The sequence below is a fragment of the Ischnura elegans genome, chromosome 12, assembly GCF_921293095.1.
Source record: "Ischnura elegans chromosome 12, ioIscEleg1.1, whole genome shotgun sequence".
Classification (NCBI taxonomy): Eukaryota; Metazoa; Arthropoda; class Insecta; order Odonata; family Coenagrionidae; genus Ischnura; species Ischnura elegans.
In genome coordinates this window covers 48362553-48380248 of record NC_060257.1, presented here as the reverse complement: position 1 = coordinate 48380248, position 17696 = coordinate 48362553, and the positions used below count along the sequence as shown (strand labels likewise).

General features: G+C 37.1%; 1 protein-coding gene across 1 annotated transcript in view; it reads right to left on the bottom strand.

Moving 5' to 3' along the window:
• Window positions 1–9971: 9971 nt before the first annotated feature.
• The window catches only part of LOC124169451 (fibrous sheath CABYR-binding protein-like), a 42801-nt gene continuing 35076 nt past the window's right edge, over window positions 9972–17696 (bottom strand). The window contains exons 4-6 of the mRNA XM_046548064.1: window positions 14352–14568; window positions 12045–12216; window positions 9972–10994 (exon numbers count right to left, since the gene is read on the bottom strand). Coding sequence (XP_046404020.1) covers window positions 10991–10994; window positions 12045–12216; window positions 14352–14568 — 393 coding nt within the window. The 3' untranslated portion in view covers window positions 9972–10990. The remainder of the gene's footprint in view (window positions 10995–12044; window positions 12217–14351; window positions 14569–17696) is intronic.

The following is a 17696-nucleotide window of genomic DNA, read 5'->3' as shown; positions in this document are numbered from 1 at the left end:
TAAGATTGGCCCTAATGGAATTGTCATTGTTTTGGTCAAAGTGGGCGTGGCTTGTCCTACCCAAGCACCCCCATTCCGGCAACACTTCGCTCCACGCTCGAAACCAGTGGTGCCCCCTCAAGTTATTTACTACCTCCTTGGGTAAAACAAACTGTGTAAATGAGGTTTTTCTTTGTGTCATCTCAGTCTTACACTTACGAACACATTTTCTAGGACCATTAATGTCCATAAGTGAGAGGTTTCACTGAGTACTACATATTTGGGGAGGGAATATGGAAAGCATAACTTGGCTTTCTCTCTTATTGGTGCAAATTCCAAGAGAAATTACTATGCTGTCATCCTTGTGCATTGCTCATGCATATAAAAATGTTTGGTGGTAAAGGGGAGAGAGACATGAAATTCTGTACTATGTATTGAGTGTCGTGTGTATTGATCCATGCTTTGCTGCCATTTGTTATGTAGTTTCATATTATGCTCCTGGCAGGGGCGCAGCTAAGAATTAAGGGTAGGGGGGATTACAGGCGCAACTAATACTTAGGAGTGTGGGGGTATTGCATACCCGCCAGGGTAGAGGGAGTTGCGAGAGGGGGGGGGCCCTTTTCTAGAAAAATTTTAAGATTAATGGTTCAAAATGGCGAGTTTTACGGCTTTCTGGGGGAATTTGATTAATCCTAACATTATTCTATAAGTAATACTGATCCAATAATGTAAAATGGATTAATCTTAAATTCTCTGAGCTCTGGGGGGGGCGGGTTTTATCACCCAAAACCCCCTTGCTGCGCCACTGGCTTCTTGTAATTCCATTATATGCTTAAGAAATAATCCTATCATCTTTTCTCGGACAATATGGTTTCTACTAAACATAAAAAAGTTTCCTCCTAATGTTTAATCAGATATTGACATTTTAGCATAAATTTTAGCAAATTCAATGTGCATTCGTACATGGCTAAACAATGAAAAATTACATGTGTATATATATTTTATCAAAGACCATCAGACAGTTCTACTACCAATCAGAATTCATAATTTCTTCTTTAATCAAACTTGAAAATACTTATTTACTATGATAAAGTCTCTTTTCTAAGAAAGTATAGACTCCAGCATTTGCATTAAGACAAATGTGGAGGTGGATTGAAAATTCAGCTATAAGACTGGAAATTGAATAACTCATATTGTTGTTGTGAATTTATAGGATTGAGCATCTTCTGATGATAGAGCAAAATTTTGAAAAAAATATTTTCATAAGAGAACATTGTGTATAGCAAGTCTTGTTGAAGTTGATGTATGTATCAACCCACTCACTTCAATAGGAATGCAATACAGAGCATTTCTATGGAATAGCAATTTAGGGTTACATATTTGTGTCAAACCAGGGCCTGGAAGAAGGAAACCCAGTTCACTTTGTCTACTGCTGGTCTTGTCATAGTGAGGTAAGAGGTCATGACTTCTATCTCAGGGTAAGGGTTCAAGATCAGCAAGGTCCTTAAGGTCCTGATAATGCAAAATCCTGGCTGAGACTTAAAATTAGCTGCTGCATACAAGAAAGACGTGTTGAAGATGGAGAGGAAGAGGGCAGCAATGCATGTAGGGACATGGAATGTTAGGGCAGTAATGGGGGCAGGTAAGCTAGAAAATATAAAAAAATGAAATGAAGAAAGGAAGATTGATATTTTCAGACTGTGTGAGGTATGATGAAGGGATAGGAGGGACCACTGGAGTTTGAAGTGGTGGACATAGTGGACAAGGAGAGAAAGATTTTAGATGAAACACAGAAAAGACGGAGGGTTTGGATCGAGCAAATGCTGAATGGGAATTTACCGGTAGAATATATTAATGCCTACTCAACCCAGTTTAGGAAATTTTTGCTGGTGTATTGTTACAAGTGTGGCTAGGAAGTTTGTGTTACATTTATAGTCATAGGCAGATTTAGGGGGGGGAGGGGCATGTGCCCCCCCCTAATCCTGCCCCCCCCCAGACTCTTAAAAAATAGACAAGATTTTTAATGCAGTTATCATCATGCTGGTTTTTTTTTGTATTAGGGAGCCTCAATCACGTAAGCCTTGAGCGCAAGTCAAGAAGACAGATTTGCTGGTCATTGATTGTCCACTAGTCAGCAATTGAAAGAAATCATCGCCCAAGTGGGAAAGGGGCTTGAAAACTGTCGTTAGTATACATTTAACTTGTTAATGTTTCCATTTTAATAACCTTCATATTAAAATAAAGGGAATATTTTGTACAGAAATTGCTATATATTGTTTTTAATCTAAAATATTAGAAGACTAATTAGCACATGCAAAGGCTATGATAAGATATATTTGTGTATGTTTTATTAACAAATAAGGTGTATTATTACATATTTGATGACATATTGTGCATGTGAAAGCTAAAGCAGCAAAATTTGAAATTTTAAAAAGCATGTGCACAATCAGCTCAGACTGCAAGTGGAATCCATTGTGAGTGTAACCCATCATAAACTGTGGTCTTGCGTGTAAGGGAGGTTAATCCAAGGGTCCAGCATCCCCCCAAAATGAGTATTTAGGCATGTCACTGCTTCCTGCTGAAGGTACCTATTTTAAGAAAATCTAGCGTATAGGATGAAAGCTTCATGAGGCTATTTTTTTAAGATCAATTTGCAGTTAAAAAAATATTTACGTTGGCATTGTTAATAGGTAATAATAATAATAAAATCTTATAACATCTTAAATCTATCTATCTCGTTGGCATAAAATTCACTATGTATTTTATGTGAGCTGATATATTGGCCCACCACACTTTTTATTAGAGATGCAAAAGCCATACAAAAAATATTGACTCGCTGAACTAAGAAGGTTAAATAAATATCTAACATACATTCAGTGAATATCATTCTCAAGAAACTCCTAGACAATGAGACCTCTTTTCTACCTCATTAAGACAATGAACAACTATAGAGGAGGAGTGAGAAAAGATGAGTCATTAATGAGGAGAAGATATTTTCCTTCCAGCCATAGCAATTAGTCAGAGCAAAAGGAATCAAACTGATGAAAAAGAGCTTACTGATATCGTTGGAGGTTACAATTACACAAATAATTGCTATAAAATACATGCTGGCATATTTTTTATTCAAAACATTCTCATGATGAGACTTGTTTTTAGAATATTCAGGAAATGAGCCTGAGAAGCAATGTTGAGATGAATGCTAACTTCAACATTAACACTTTCAGTGCAAGTGTAAATTTGGAGTTCATGTCAATGGCGAATCTATTATTGCATTAATGTCATGTTTATAAGACTGATTACCGTAGAATTACGTCATATTATCATATTTCTGCGAAAAAAAATTTCCTGACTTCTTAAGCAATCATCCACAATAGCTTGTATGATTACTTAGGCAACCCGCAACACATATACTTTTTTCCATTAGATGTCTTGCTCTAAAGCTATTTTTTGTGAAATATTATTAATTTCGATCATAAAAAAGTATTTGAGAGCAATCAATAAAGATTTTTAAGCCAAATTTTATTACAATGGACTTTAATATACAATGTTTATAACATGATGATTGGTTTCTGGGTTAATTCCCCGTCGACTCATTTTTGGCAGACGACAGTTTTGGGTGACCGAAGCTGGAACGCATCCGAAACTGCCGTCTCGCAAGAATGAGTCGATGCGGAATTAACCCGGAAACCAATCATCAATTTAATTACCTTGGGAGCCTCCACAATATGTTTATAATATGTTTAAAAATGACAATTTCAGATTAAATAACAAACTTATATTAATAGCTTTACAATTTGCCATTAAAAAATACTCACAAAATTAAAATTGAAAAACAAGTATTTTAGCGCCCATTGAAATTAGCAGAGAAATGTTTCCTTCAAAATTTTAAAGTGGGTAACAAAAAAAAGTAATGGATCCAAGAACGACTGCTTCCTTAACAACGCTAGGGGATCAATTGATGATGATGGACCGAAAGGAGAGCCCTACCTAGCGGCAACATGGTGGGGGAATCGAAAGAACTGTCGTAGGCCCCATGGCTGTATAAGCAATCATTTGCCATTGGCTGGGAGGTGGCATGACTGAAGTCTTCTGCACAGAATATGTTAAAGATAATTTTATTAATTTCCTCCCTTTGTGGGTTACATGTTTTTAAGGAGCAAAAGTGCTGAATAATTTGGTTAATATTTTTTCGTATCGGAGACTTTCTTTGTGAATTTCTCTATTTCTGAGATAGTGTATTGTAATTAGACATCTGAGATTCTAGATATGGGATGAATGTAGTTGACCCGCAAATCAAGAAAAATACATTGGTCACAGAATATGTTTTTGACCTCATTAAGAAGGTATTAATAATTCCTTGAGGGTGAGGTTAAGCCAAAGGATTACAGTTTGGGACAGGAGGATGTTTTTTTTTTTGGGGAGGGCTTCTTCTTAGATTTGATGAGACTATAGTAATTAACCAAATGCTTCACCCATTAGGCCACCACATTACCATGAGAGGAGACAAAAGATTCAAAAAGATGCTGGCTGGGCTGTTATTTTTGGAAATTCTACATCTATTGTACTACCCCACAAGCTGCCTCAATGGCATGTGGTGGGATCCATGCCTTGAACCTGCCTTAGAGAATGAAAAATTAATTTGGTACATGATATGAGAGATCTGATCACCTGAGTTTGATATGGAATTTATGAAAGTCTTGTATTGTTTGGGAAAAAATGAATTCTTATACATAATTAAATCAATTTGACAAAATATCTCTCTCATTTTATTTTTTGTTTGGGACTGGGGGGGGGGGGGGGAGGTTCAAGGGGGGACCCAAAAGTAATGGGAATAGCACATAACATGGTAATTTAGGGAATCTGTTCTGTAATTAATCTTGACTAACTTTGTGAGTGGATAGCTGAGTGAAGTGATTTGTTAATCTCTCTTTATCCTCTGAGCTTAAATGCATTTTCCATCCAGTAATTTCTGTATCATGAGTGTCCAAAACTCTTCTGTAATGAGCATTAAAAAAGCACAAAAATAGGTGAAATGGACCGTGAGGGAGTAACTTATTTAATGCTACAATTTATACCACAGTCTTACAAGGTTAAAATATTTTTTTTCTCTGCAAGTATTTTAAACTGGTGGAATTTTTATATTCAACACACCCCACAAGAGAATGCAAAGAAACTTTATCTTCAGAAAAAGTGCAATATAATTTCTTTACTTTCCATAAAAAATTTCATTCTGATGCGGGAACTGTTTAAATATCGTTCTGGTACAAAACCTCAAAGGCTTCTGTGGTTTTACCCTATGGCCAAGATTTGGCTGGACCTTTATCTCCAAATAAAAGGATGTGGGGTGTGTTGTAGTGTACACTTAGGGTGGTGCCCCTTTCACAGTCAGTGAGTTGGTACCACTGACTGACCCTTATTTCCGGTTGGCCCCGGAAGTGTCGTTGGTGATGTGTTCATATTGTAATGGTGACCGTTATAAATAAAGTCCTACTAGTATCTAATGATATGGTATTCTTTTCAAATAATAACAGCCCCTTGTTGCATTGAGTGACAACATAAAACAGGGTGAGATCCACTTTTAGATGGATAGAATAATGTGATACAATGTATTAGTGTATCTTATTTTCTTTTTTCTGATATTGTTATGAAAAAAATTAACTATATTGTTGTCTTAAAATATCACCCACTGACAGCATGCATATATTTTATGAAATCATAAGGCATATATTTCTTTGAAGTGTTTCTTTATTCTCACAGAATTATTAGAGAAGTTAAAATAAGGAAGATCAAGAAGTCGAATGAGGAAGTCATTGGGAAAAAATACCCTTGGCCACATGGGAAACTAATTTAGTTGGTAATCCTTGTGAATGAAGGAATATGTATGAAGTTGTGCACTTTTTCCCTCTGAATCAGTCACTGTAAATATTACTATTTTAATAGAATTATTACTCAATTTTATATGACCCAATCTGTTTTCGCTACCAGGGGGTCTATTCTCTAACTCGAAGCGCGGTAGCTTTCTGGTGGAAAGATGCTTAATTAAGCTACTTGCTCCCACTTGTATTCTCTAACGCTGAAGCTCCGGCGAAGGGAGCTTGCAGAAGCTACCGGTAGCTTATTAGGCTCCAACCCTTATTCTCTATGGGATTTGAAGCTACTTCCGTAGCTTCAAACTAGCTACCACGGTAGCTTCGCGAAGCGCGCCCTCGAACCCCGCGCTTCAGCTAGCTACCATCATATTACATAGGGAATTCCCATAGGGCCATGGGAATTCCCTTGGGAATTCCTATGAACCGCCGTGAACCAAGTGGCGCGTGTCGCTAATCTTTTGTTCTATCCCATCAGTCTTTCTTGACACGGCTAGCGATTGAGTGGTAAACAAGAAAAGTGTTGACTATTTTTGTTGTTTTGCGTAATTATTTTCTTTAATGAGGTCGGGAATGCTGCGTAAATTATTTGAAGCCTTCAATTATTGTATTCTTAACAAAGTAGTGGGCATGAGTGACAAATTTCGTGACTAAACATAAATGTTTCGGAGTGAACTATCGATCGCGTTAACTAGTTGATTTCATTATTTGGAGAAGAAAAATGTTGCTTTCAATCATTTTATATCACGTGAAATCTTATTTTGCATGAAGTCATTACTAGTGAGAAGAAAAACCCCGAAAACAGTGATTATTATTGATGTTGCGAGAGACTGTTGTAGTGACGGTACAAATTGATGCGTTGAAATCATTACCAATGCCAATGTATCCACTGCACAGAGATGGATGTCTTATTTTTGCAAGTGTTTATACATTTATGATAAACTTTACCGTGCATTATTAGCAACGATCTTTGTTGTGAAGTGATTGTGTGAAGAGAGTTTAGTGTTACATAGATGCAGACCGTAGAGAGGTGGATATATTATTGTGTTATAATGCAATGTAAGGTTTTTCATGATAGTTATTAAGAAATTTTTTGCTCTTCCAATGAATAAATGTGTTCATGATATCATTCTGCTTTCATTTGTGTGTCTTTGGCCGTATATACGCATTTAATTTCAGTGCCGGTAGTTAAATTGGTGTATTTGTTTTGAATTTTGAGAAAGTGTAGCCATGGATATTCCAGAAGCCCACGGAGGAAGTCATCACAAAAACAATAATATAATATGACTTTAATATTGGGAGAAGGAACTACGTTTAATCGGTTGTTTTTTCATAATGATGGTCAAGTTCTAATGAATCGCCCTCGCTTGCAATAGTGCAAGCTTGGCGGTTGGCATATAATACTTATTCATAAAACCATTTAAATATTAATTTAGCCGTCGTGAGAACGGCACGACAGTATAGTTTTGTGTAAATATCGTTTGAAGCATATTGTGAGCCTAAAATGATTGCTTAGGCCAATCTGAGTGAAATGACGTAACTTTCAAACATAATTTTATCCACCTTCCCATTAACTTTGTTGAAGATATTCCCGAAATAATATACATTTATCGTATGCACATGTTATTGCGATATTCTCTCGCAGTGCAAGAAGGAACAATCTCTGCCCAGAAACAGTTGGTCATCAAAATTTTTGCATCAAACAGGCAAAAGCATAAGGAGCGCTGAGTGTAAAGTTCTCGGGAATTAGAACGACAATGTGATAGCATTGGTTTAATGTGTTGGTAGTTTACTAACATTTTCTCTTCATTATATTTACATGGCCTACATGATTATCAATCGTGACATAAACTGCTGCATCGATCGAAACTATTGAATTGATATAAAAGCCGCTTAGCCAAATATAATTATTTCTACGTATTTCTATTATTATTCGTATTTCTATTATTATGAAAGCTGAAGGCACTCAGCATTTCGTAATTTACAAAGCACATTAATGTCAACTAGAAGAAAAAGTCAGCCGAGAACGACTACATTATGATTTTCCCGCAGGTTACGAAATGAAACGAGCGATTTCATTGGTTCTAAGAGTAAAATCTGAGTTCGCACGAAATATTTCTCATACCCCATATCCGGTCTGAGAAAGCTACCAGAAATTCTCGGTCTGAGAAAGCTACTCCCTGTTAGAGAATAAGGTTGGTAGCCAATTCTGGTAGCTAGTTCGAAGCTACCACGACGGGAGCTTCGAGTTAGAGAATAGACCCCCTGGTATGGTTTTAGAGTAACTTTTCGTCCCCTGTGTGCAGCATATGAAGATAATTACCAAATTTAAACTCTGATTACTTTTTATGGACAAAACTGAAATATACCGTGTTTAGTGATAATGGGGAAGATAAAGATGCGAGGCGCAACTCTCCAAATTATCTATACAAATATCATTAATCTTTTCTCAAAAATGAGTGATTCTGATAAATACGATTTCTTTCATGAGGTGAAAAAAATATTATAGTATATTTTAGTATGGGCAAATGGAGCAACTCTTCTTAATACAATTGGCTATGTATATTTAGAAAAAAATTACATTTCCCGACTATCCGTCTACCGCGCCGAAAATCCCTTCCTCCCTCCAGACATAGAACCAGGATTGTTCCCGTATTGGGTAATTAGTGAAATTACGTCACTTTCAATGTTTCTGAAGTTCGGTGAAAAGCTATTAAGATATGTTTGTTGATTATACTCTAGGTTATTGATGCCACATTGGGAGATTACATAATATAATCGAAATGTTATTTAAGCCCCGTATTTATTGAGATACACGCATTAAGAAAGGTTCAGACGTCCCGCTCTGGCTGTCTGCTTGGCAGCGGCTGCGCACACGCACAGTTTGCGATCGTTGCCATGGTAACCTCTGTCGTCATTACCAACTAACAATACCGAGATGGCCCATAAAACACCTGCCAAACGTGTATAGTTTGTCTTTTTTTACTTTGGCCTTCGTGCGATGGAGTTGGCTTTCAACTTGCTGTAGTGGCTGTGAAGTGATTATCGAAGGAAGCATTTGACGACTCGGTAAGCATTGTTGTTTATTTATCTTTTTATAGTAATGCAATTTTAAGTGATAACTTGGATAAATATGTCACCTAAACTCGCGAGGTATGGACGATTTATGAGCTTTTGTAGTCTAAACGAGATCAGTCTCGAATGTATTAACGGTGAGTAGCGTTTGACTACATCGTATTAAGTTGTAAAACTACATCGTATTAAGAGGTACTATAACCAATACTTCTAATTCCAGGGGAGACATTCTAGAAAGCAGGAAGTTTGCGAAAATATTTGGAATCGAGAAAAAATAGCGTGGAAGTAGAGATGAGCTCAAATACAATGCAGTCATGTGCACTTTTCGAAATTGCATACGACCTCATAACTTCACGCCACGACGACGCCATTCGTTGATTTCTCTATTTCTATTATATGCTGAAACTATGTCGTCATTGATCTTCAGTTCATTACTGATAATGCTGTAAGGTGACATTTGCTTTCTCAAGTGAGCGACTATTAAATAAAAGAATTTAACCTGATAGCATATTTCAAATTGGAATTTCGTATCGAATTAGTAAGTGGCAACTTTCCATAGTCATTCAAATGTACTTAATCTGCTTGCTATTGATATGAGGAGGTGAGAACCCATAGAGTACAAGTGATTTGTTTCTAACCGGAGTTGGGTAAAGAAATTGATAGAAGAACTGTACAAGAACTTGGCGGCCAAGGGATACCATTATGACTCTGTTTTGTGCTGGCATCGAGTGGAAAATCAAATGCACCACCAAATATCTAGATGATATAGTTTGTTTTCTTATTTCAGAACGTAGCTCTGATTAGAAAAAAAATATCACTTATACCCATTGGCTTCTCACCCCTTCCTTGTATGTTTCGCGCAATTGATAGGTACTTTACAACGAATTCTTTTTCGATTTTACCAATTTAAAGCCATGGAAGTCAAGGCTGATTGAATTTAGTTTGGAGATATATATGTCCGCCAATTTATGTTCACTGATTCAATGCAATAAGTGATTGGGAAGAACTCAGGAGGGTATTAGGTAAAAATTACGGCACAGACAATTTCTGAAAATGTAATTTTATTTTTATTTTGCTTTCAAGGTAGTTTTACATGTTATATTACAAAAAGAAACATCCGTTGTGTCAGTAAGTGAATGAAGTAGCGCAATTGATGACTTTAATAAATCATTTATGCGCGTGGAAATGGGAAAACGGGAAACTGGTTAGAGAGAAGAGAACAAATTCCCATTTTGGCAAATAGAAGACGAATTAAGTGGAAATAAATTTGCCCTACCCGTTTCGCATGTGTAATCCCAGAGATTGGCACATTTGAATGCAGCATTTAGTTTGACGTTTGAGGATTCACTCGCAGCAATAATTGATTATTTAATCAATTGTCACTAGATTTAGAAGGTCTTAAATATTTATCTGTGTTCAAAATTTTGATAAATGTAGTTTTTATATTGACTTTGCTATCTACAATCCTCAATTGCGTGTAGTTGACTCAAAAAATAATTTTATTGTCATTATTGCAGATGGAAATTTGGTAGGACGGAAAACTTAATCACGTCAATCCTCTTGGCACAGTTCGATTCATCTGGGTCCGTGAATGATTTCTCGTGACACTCAGGGATATAGTCTCTCATGCGATGACATCTATTTGATTTCGCTTGGCTTACTTCAGTGGCGAAGAATAAAAAAAAATGATTCACATGAAATTGCTATATCTTATCGAACACAATAATTCGGTTTCACTCACTTCACTCAATGGTCACGAATTATGAATTTTGCTTATTTACTCCTTCAATTCCATCACTGGACATTGTCAACAGGTAGCGACTTGAGTCCGTTCGCTCATCACTGTTCCCTTAAAAGTGATGGGTGACACTTGTCTCGTTGCTGTTAGGATTTGAATTGCTCCATCTGCCGCGGAGCAACAAGGCAGTCAACTATTTTGAGTTGACTTGCCCCTATGATCATCTTCTCTTTGCTTCTATTTGGCTCTCCTCTCCAAGTGGCTCCCCTTTTGTTTATGAGATTCCTCCAATGCGATTTTTTCACGTCATTTTATTTCCCTGAAGTGTTCCTTAGCTGAAACGAAATAATAGATGGTTAGAAATGAATAATTTGAGTTTCATCCGACCAACGAAGTGATTTATTCTGTGCGACTTTTTTTAAAAATCCGCTCTAGGAGAAAACATAGGAACATCTGAGCCGTTCCTTTCTCGGGTCAATTCAAAAGTATTTGGTCGGATTCAATGCGTAATTTTGGGGAAAGCAACTTCGACAGAATGATTTTTTCTAAAGTTTGAGTCCAATTTAGATGCATGCTTGATAGACTTAAGAAATTCCACTTGAAAAAATCATTTACCACCTAAATGAACATCATGTTGATGTAAGATTTTTAATTTTAAATTCAACTGAATTAGGCGATTATTTTGTTGAGCATCATGATGATATTTAATAGTGAGGTTACACTCTGGTAGGGTAAATATTGCCCCCTCTGTCTCACTTTGAACTATTAATTGGATCGGTCTCATAGTGATTGAAAATGACTTTTTTTAAACCTTTAATTTAGTCTACATTTTAGGACTTAAAACAAAAATCCATGAATTTATAAATGAGCGAACCATTAAATTTAACATTATGACTTTTATATCGGTAAGAAAAGCTTGTAATATACTATGTATTTTTGTCGTTTGGCCTTTAAAATTTTTTCGATTGGCACATATTTTTTCTTTACTTTCAAATTATACATTATAATGGATTATGTACATAGCTTTGTTAGATCAATTAACGGGAAAAAATTTCCAGTCAAAGAATTGGAGTGAAAAAAGCAAATATAATGTGGACGCGCTTCTTTAAATGGTAACACATACCTCCGTCTCTACCAGAATATTTTTGCTGACAGATTACTCACATAAAACTCGCTTGTTTTGTCTTGAAAATTTCAGGGTAAGAAGAAGACCCTGTTCAAAATTTGATTTCATTAATTTTATTGATTGATATTGAAAAAAGTCAACTTTATACGCCGTGAAACTTTTAATATGATAGCATAATTTGTAATCTGTCTCTAAAAAAGACTTGTCGAGCAGGAGGTATACGTCTTCTTAATACCTACATATCCGTACATACACTTACCATCTAGCTCGGTAGTATGGCAGGCATCGTCGCTTGTAGGCATCATAGGCCATTCCCTTGGGACACGCGAGAATAGAAGTCGTTCCAGATCTGCATACAGCCACTCTGGAGCATACATTGTTCAGGGGGTATACGTTGTTATGCCAGCAGGGTGACCCAGCTTTAAGAAATGCTAAAAATAAAAAAAGTGACTACATGTTAAGCAGTTACTTCTCTCCGCTTCGTAATGTTTCATGTGAGTAATGTTCTCTTACTTTTCTGTTTTCTTAGCTTTTAATGAAGTCTGATACATCATCAATAATAGAATGCAGGAAGTATATCTTTGAATCCTTGGGGAAAACCCTTTTGTTGTCACGTGGGGGGATATGAGTAACTACTAGTATAGTAAGTATTAGTTGGGAATAAACTAGTTTTATAGACAAAATTCACTAACTCATTACTAAATTTGTGGTATTCCATTATAAGTTTTATTGGATATTAATTATTACTTAAAAGAAGTGGTATAAGAAATAGTTTATATACAAGAAAGCTTCTAATCTTATGGTTCGCATTGTTTTAATTCTATCTTTTCTGCTAACTAGTGATTTAACCATGGCCTATGTTAGCTCGTAATAAATTTTCCATGAAAGATTATTTAAAAACGAAAATTGCCGTAATTTTTCTGATTAAATTTTTACGGGGAAAATCATAATTAACTTGATCATAATTTATTCTAATATTTATTTTTGCCTTAAGTAAATTTTTACTCCAGAATTTTGTTACATATTTCCTAGTTTAATTGAAATAGAGGCTTGTAGCAATTATTCTGCACTTTTTTCATCAGTGTTTTGGGTTAGACTCAATACTTTGGGTTAGACTCAATTATTTGTACCAACTTGAATAAGAATCATTTCGCTTAAATTGGAAATTTAGCGATTCTTTAATCGTTGACTGGAGCGATGCATTGATTTCTTATCCTGACTCCTATCGAAGTAAATTCCTATCGAAAATAGTAATAGATCTCTCTGAATTTGCCTTGGAATCATGTAATGTTGACAGGACGAGCATAAGTGCGCCGTTGTAATTGATAGGCGCGCTCAGTGGGTGCATTACGAAAGAGCAAAGGACTTAATCTATTAGTTGGGAATAAATCCGCTAGATGGCGTTTAGGCACCTGCTTCGTACGGAATGCCTTCCTTCCTCAACTTTACATTTCCACAGGCCAAATAGTAATATAAGTGGACTGAGGAGGGCTCTGTTTCTTGGAATTCTAACCTGCGAGCGGCAGAATTGAAGCTGGTATTTACTGTCGAGACCATTCGCAGTAGTCGGTCGGTCGAGCAGAAGGTATGCGTCTTTTAAATACCTGCATATCCATCCGTACATGTAAGTACTACAATCTGGCTCCGTAGTATGGCAGGCAACGTTTCTTCGTGGGGTATTTAATAATTTTCTCAGCCTACACCATTATTTTACTGCCTTGCTGAATACGATGCTCTCACTGCCGTAATCATGCCAGGGGGTTGTTTTTGAATAATTCGAGATTAACTTCGGTATGAAACAAGGACTCATTGTATAATGAGCGCTCGGGATTATTCCGTGCCCCTATCAATCTCTCAAATAAGGTTGGACGAAAATGTGCAGTTATATGTTTCACACAATTATATTCGCACATTTTCGTCCTAACTTAAATATTGAATGTTCCTAAAAATCCATAGTATTAAGTAAAATGTCGAAAAGGTAAAGTAAAATACCAAAGAAAAACAGTTTTCATGGTCAGGGGCGCAGCTAGGAATTAAGGCTGGGGGGGGGGGGTTTAAGGTGCAACTAATACCTGGGTGTGTGGGGGTATGGAATACCCACCAGGGTAAGCGGAAGGTTGCGGAATTTCAAGATAGATGGTTCAAAATGGTGAGTTTTACGGCTTTCTGAGGGATATTTTATTAATCCTTACACTATTCTATTAGTGATATCAATCCAATTAAGTAAAATAGATTAAACTTAAAAATTTCTCTGAGCTCTGGGATGGGGGGAGGTTTATCCCTCAAACCCCCCCCCCCCCTCGCTGCGCCACTGTTCATGGTAACTGCTGGTAAATAACATTTTTAAAATCTTTGCGTTGCCATAGTCCAGTAACTAATGAGTTGCGAACCCATGTTTATGGAAAAAAAAGAATTAAAATTTTATCCCCCACCACCACCTGAAGTATCGTAGGTTCCTCCAAAAAACCCTGTATATTCGCAACAGATAGTAAGCTAAAAGCTGCCGGCAGTTTATGTGACTGGTCGAGGGCCTTTAGTGGCCTCATCGTGGTCTCTAGGTACTCACAAGGGGGGAGTCCTCTAAGGGAGTCTGGTATAGCTGCCTCAGCGGGAGGTGCGGGCGCTTCAGCGGGTGGTGATGGCTGCTCCTCTGGTGCCGGTGCGGGTGTCTCGGGTGCCGGCGCTTCTGCTCCGCCTTCGGCTCCACCTTCAGCTGGTGGTCCCTCGGGTGCTGGGGGATTTACGCAGTCGACACGGTAAGGGTAGTCGCAGACTCCGATCTCCTAGGTGAAGAAAGGGAAACAATCCGCGATTGAGCTGCATGCGTAGTTTGGTTGAAAGTTCTTGATAATATTAAGGAATTTTTTTTGCATGAATTGCGATTTTCGATCGGTTAGAGCTGGTAATTAGAATAGAAAAACCCTTGACATCATTACGATTAAATTTACAGAGATACCACCAAGGGTAGCTCAACTAATCCTTGTAGGCCGGTTTACGCGGTTCACTAACCCGTACGAGTTTATGTCTGAGTGTACGTGTGTGAATGAACACGAAAATTCACCATTTAACCACCCAACTTTGGCAAACGCATAAACGGAAAATAAAACTTGTTCTAATTTGGATCATGCATTTGCAGATGTTCCGTTCCGGTCGAGCAAAATCGTTCATGCATTCACTCATTAACTCGTACGTATTAATGTACCGTGTAAACAGGCCTTTAGGAAAGCTAAGGACAGAAAAGGACAGATCCCTTAGATATGATGCCTGAGCCCAGTGGCGGGTGATTGGAGGCAAAGAGAAAATGTCCCCTCCAATACAATTTAAGATTTCCGGCTGTAGCTTGTATAAAAACTGAAAACAAGTATAAGTAAATAAAAGCGTGGATTATCGATTGCACAACAGGTTCCTCTGAAAAAGACTAAAATGCCGCCAAATTATTTGGGTTTCAAGAACTTAACTACTACTATCCAGGTATGATATTAGCGTTTAGTATGAAAGGGTATCTAATCCTTGTTTATGGCTGTGGACTTGATGGACCGTGGAAGAAATTTATCTTACAATTAGTCAATTTCACACCATTATATTCTTACCTGTCATAGTTTCAGCACATTGTGACCAAAACCTTGAGAATGACACATTGTATATTGTCGGAAAAATAAGTTTGGAATATATGAAGTGAAATTTCAATGCCAGTCCCCTGCGATATACGAGAGAATAAGTCTTGTGTGGATGTTTTCTTGAATACACCTCCAAGACAGGGACCCCTTTGTGAAAAAATCCCATTATTTATTTAAAAATACCAAATATGCCACTTAGAGGGCCTTAAACTTCATTCCACCCTAGATTTTGCATATATAGCTCGTTGTCTATGCTCCCTGGGCGTTCCCCTCACCCACCCTAATTCAAGTCTGAATCCGTCCCTGTGTGTAAGTGAACTACCTCATCGATAGTGACAATGATGTGATTCCTTATCTCTATTTCCGAGAGGAAACATCGCTCCTTTCAATCATATGCGGAATTTTTTGTGGGTTTGGACAGCTTCAAAATTAATCATGAGCCCCAGAAAATTATTGAGTGCCTATAATTATTTATATACAATATTATAAATCATTTTTGGGAATACTACAGCGTGAAATGAACTTTAAATGCTCACTTTGGCAGCGTCTCAGTTAGTTTAGAACTTGTTGGTTGGTTAGCTCTCACGCAGCAGTACTCCCAAAAATGGTTTTAACGAGTGTCTCTAATTGCTGCGATAAAGTAAAGACAAAAATTATTTATTTTTTAGTAAATTTACTTTACACAAGGTCAGTGATTCTCATCTCACATAAGACTATGAAATTTCTTTTTCATCTTGGCTACCACAAACTCAGCAGATCCAATTTTATCGCTTCAACACCACCTTTCAGAACTGCCTTATATTTTGGGTTCTTACTGTAATAGGGTGGTTTCCTATTATTTTTTTATTGCCTGAATCGAAAGATTATTACTCCTCGAGTACGCATTTCACGCTCTTACATTTTTGAATGACGATATCTATTTTTCGCGATTAAACGAAAAGTGAGCATTTTCAAGCGCGCGAAAATGCGACGGGTAAGTATGAATGCCGGGAAAAGTCCGTGTGGCGTATTTCTGGCTCCCCCTGCCGCCCTGTGAGGTGACCTTGAGGCGAGGCTTGAGCGCTGATACGACGCAGGATGCTAGCAGGTAGCTGAGTACCCTGCTAGCAGGTAGCGCTTGGGGTAAATATGGATTATTACTACCATATCAAACGAAGGAAACTTTCCGACATTAGACAATTTTAATATGTGATTATTAAGAGATGTTTCCCTGAGCTCTGTGACTCATGCATGCATTGGTAATCTCAGACGATGTAAAACTCCTATCCTCTCGTGTAGAAACTAGGTCCCTGTGACGTCACGTGGAGTGGAATCGCATTGGCGCCAATCTGGCCTATTTCAAATGAGGTTAAAATTGACCATTGCCATTCGTTTAAACTGGAATTTCTAAAACCAAATAATTTGTATATTATGAAAACCCTAATGGTGGGTAACGAATAGCAATCAATGCATTTCGTTTTCTTAGATGAAGGAAACTACCCTATTGTAAGTCGATCGAAGTTCTCAAGGCCTAGGCTTTAATCTTCGAGAATTTTCCCATACTCCAATCACTTTCACTCCAGCAGCTGCGCATTCTGAGATACGTTCAAAAAGTGCGTCTCGTGCATTGTGGCGATCTCGAGTGGTAGTTATATGATGATTGCGAGGCGCATGCACTCTGAAATTAATGGGATGCTCTGCGTGGATGCGCTTTACAGCTTATATTCCTGCCTCCACCCTTTGAGATTCTTAAATGAGATTACCTGTTATGGAGTGATCTTAACTTCAACTGTATTATGTGATGTCGGAGTCCTTCATGAATATTCGCAGCGAGTAGAAACGGTAACTGCATTTAAGCTCTGGTAATGGTAATGCATTCATTCTCTTTTCATTCTGGGCTGAAGTGTTTAATACGATTTTTATTTTTTTGTGTTTTTTTGTTCACAATATTGGGAATTAATGCCTTTAATCCTTATTGGAAAAATGATTTTGCACCCATTTATTATCACATTGTTAATAGTTATTTTTGTAATGGTGAGCTATTTCGAATTATGCCGTAAAAATCTTTTTTGGCCGATTTTATTTTTAGCAGAATTAAAAAATATTGTATTCTGATAAAATAATAAATGAAGGCTTTTTACTTAAAAAAGTCTTCTTTTTTTAATTCCTGCGAGGAAAATGAAAGCAATTGTGTAACATTTTGAACCGTAATTCTTCCTTAGACTTTCTTTTGTTCTCATATATTCTGAATTTCTGTTGTCGATAATGTCTTTTCTTAAGTTCCCATATTTGTATTTATTTTACAAAACCGACTT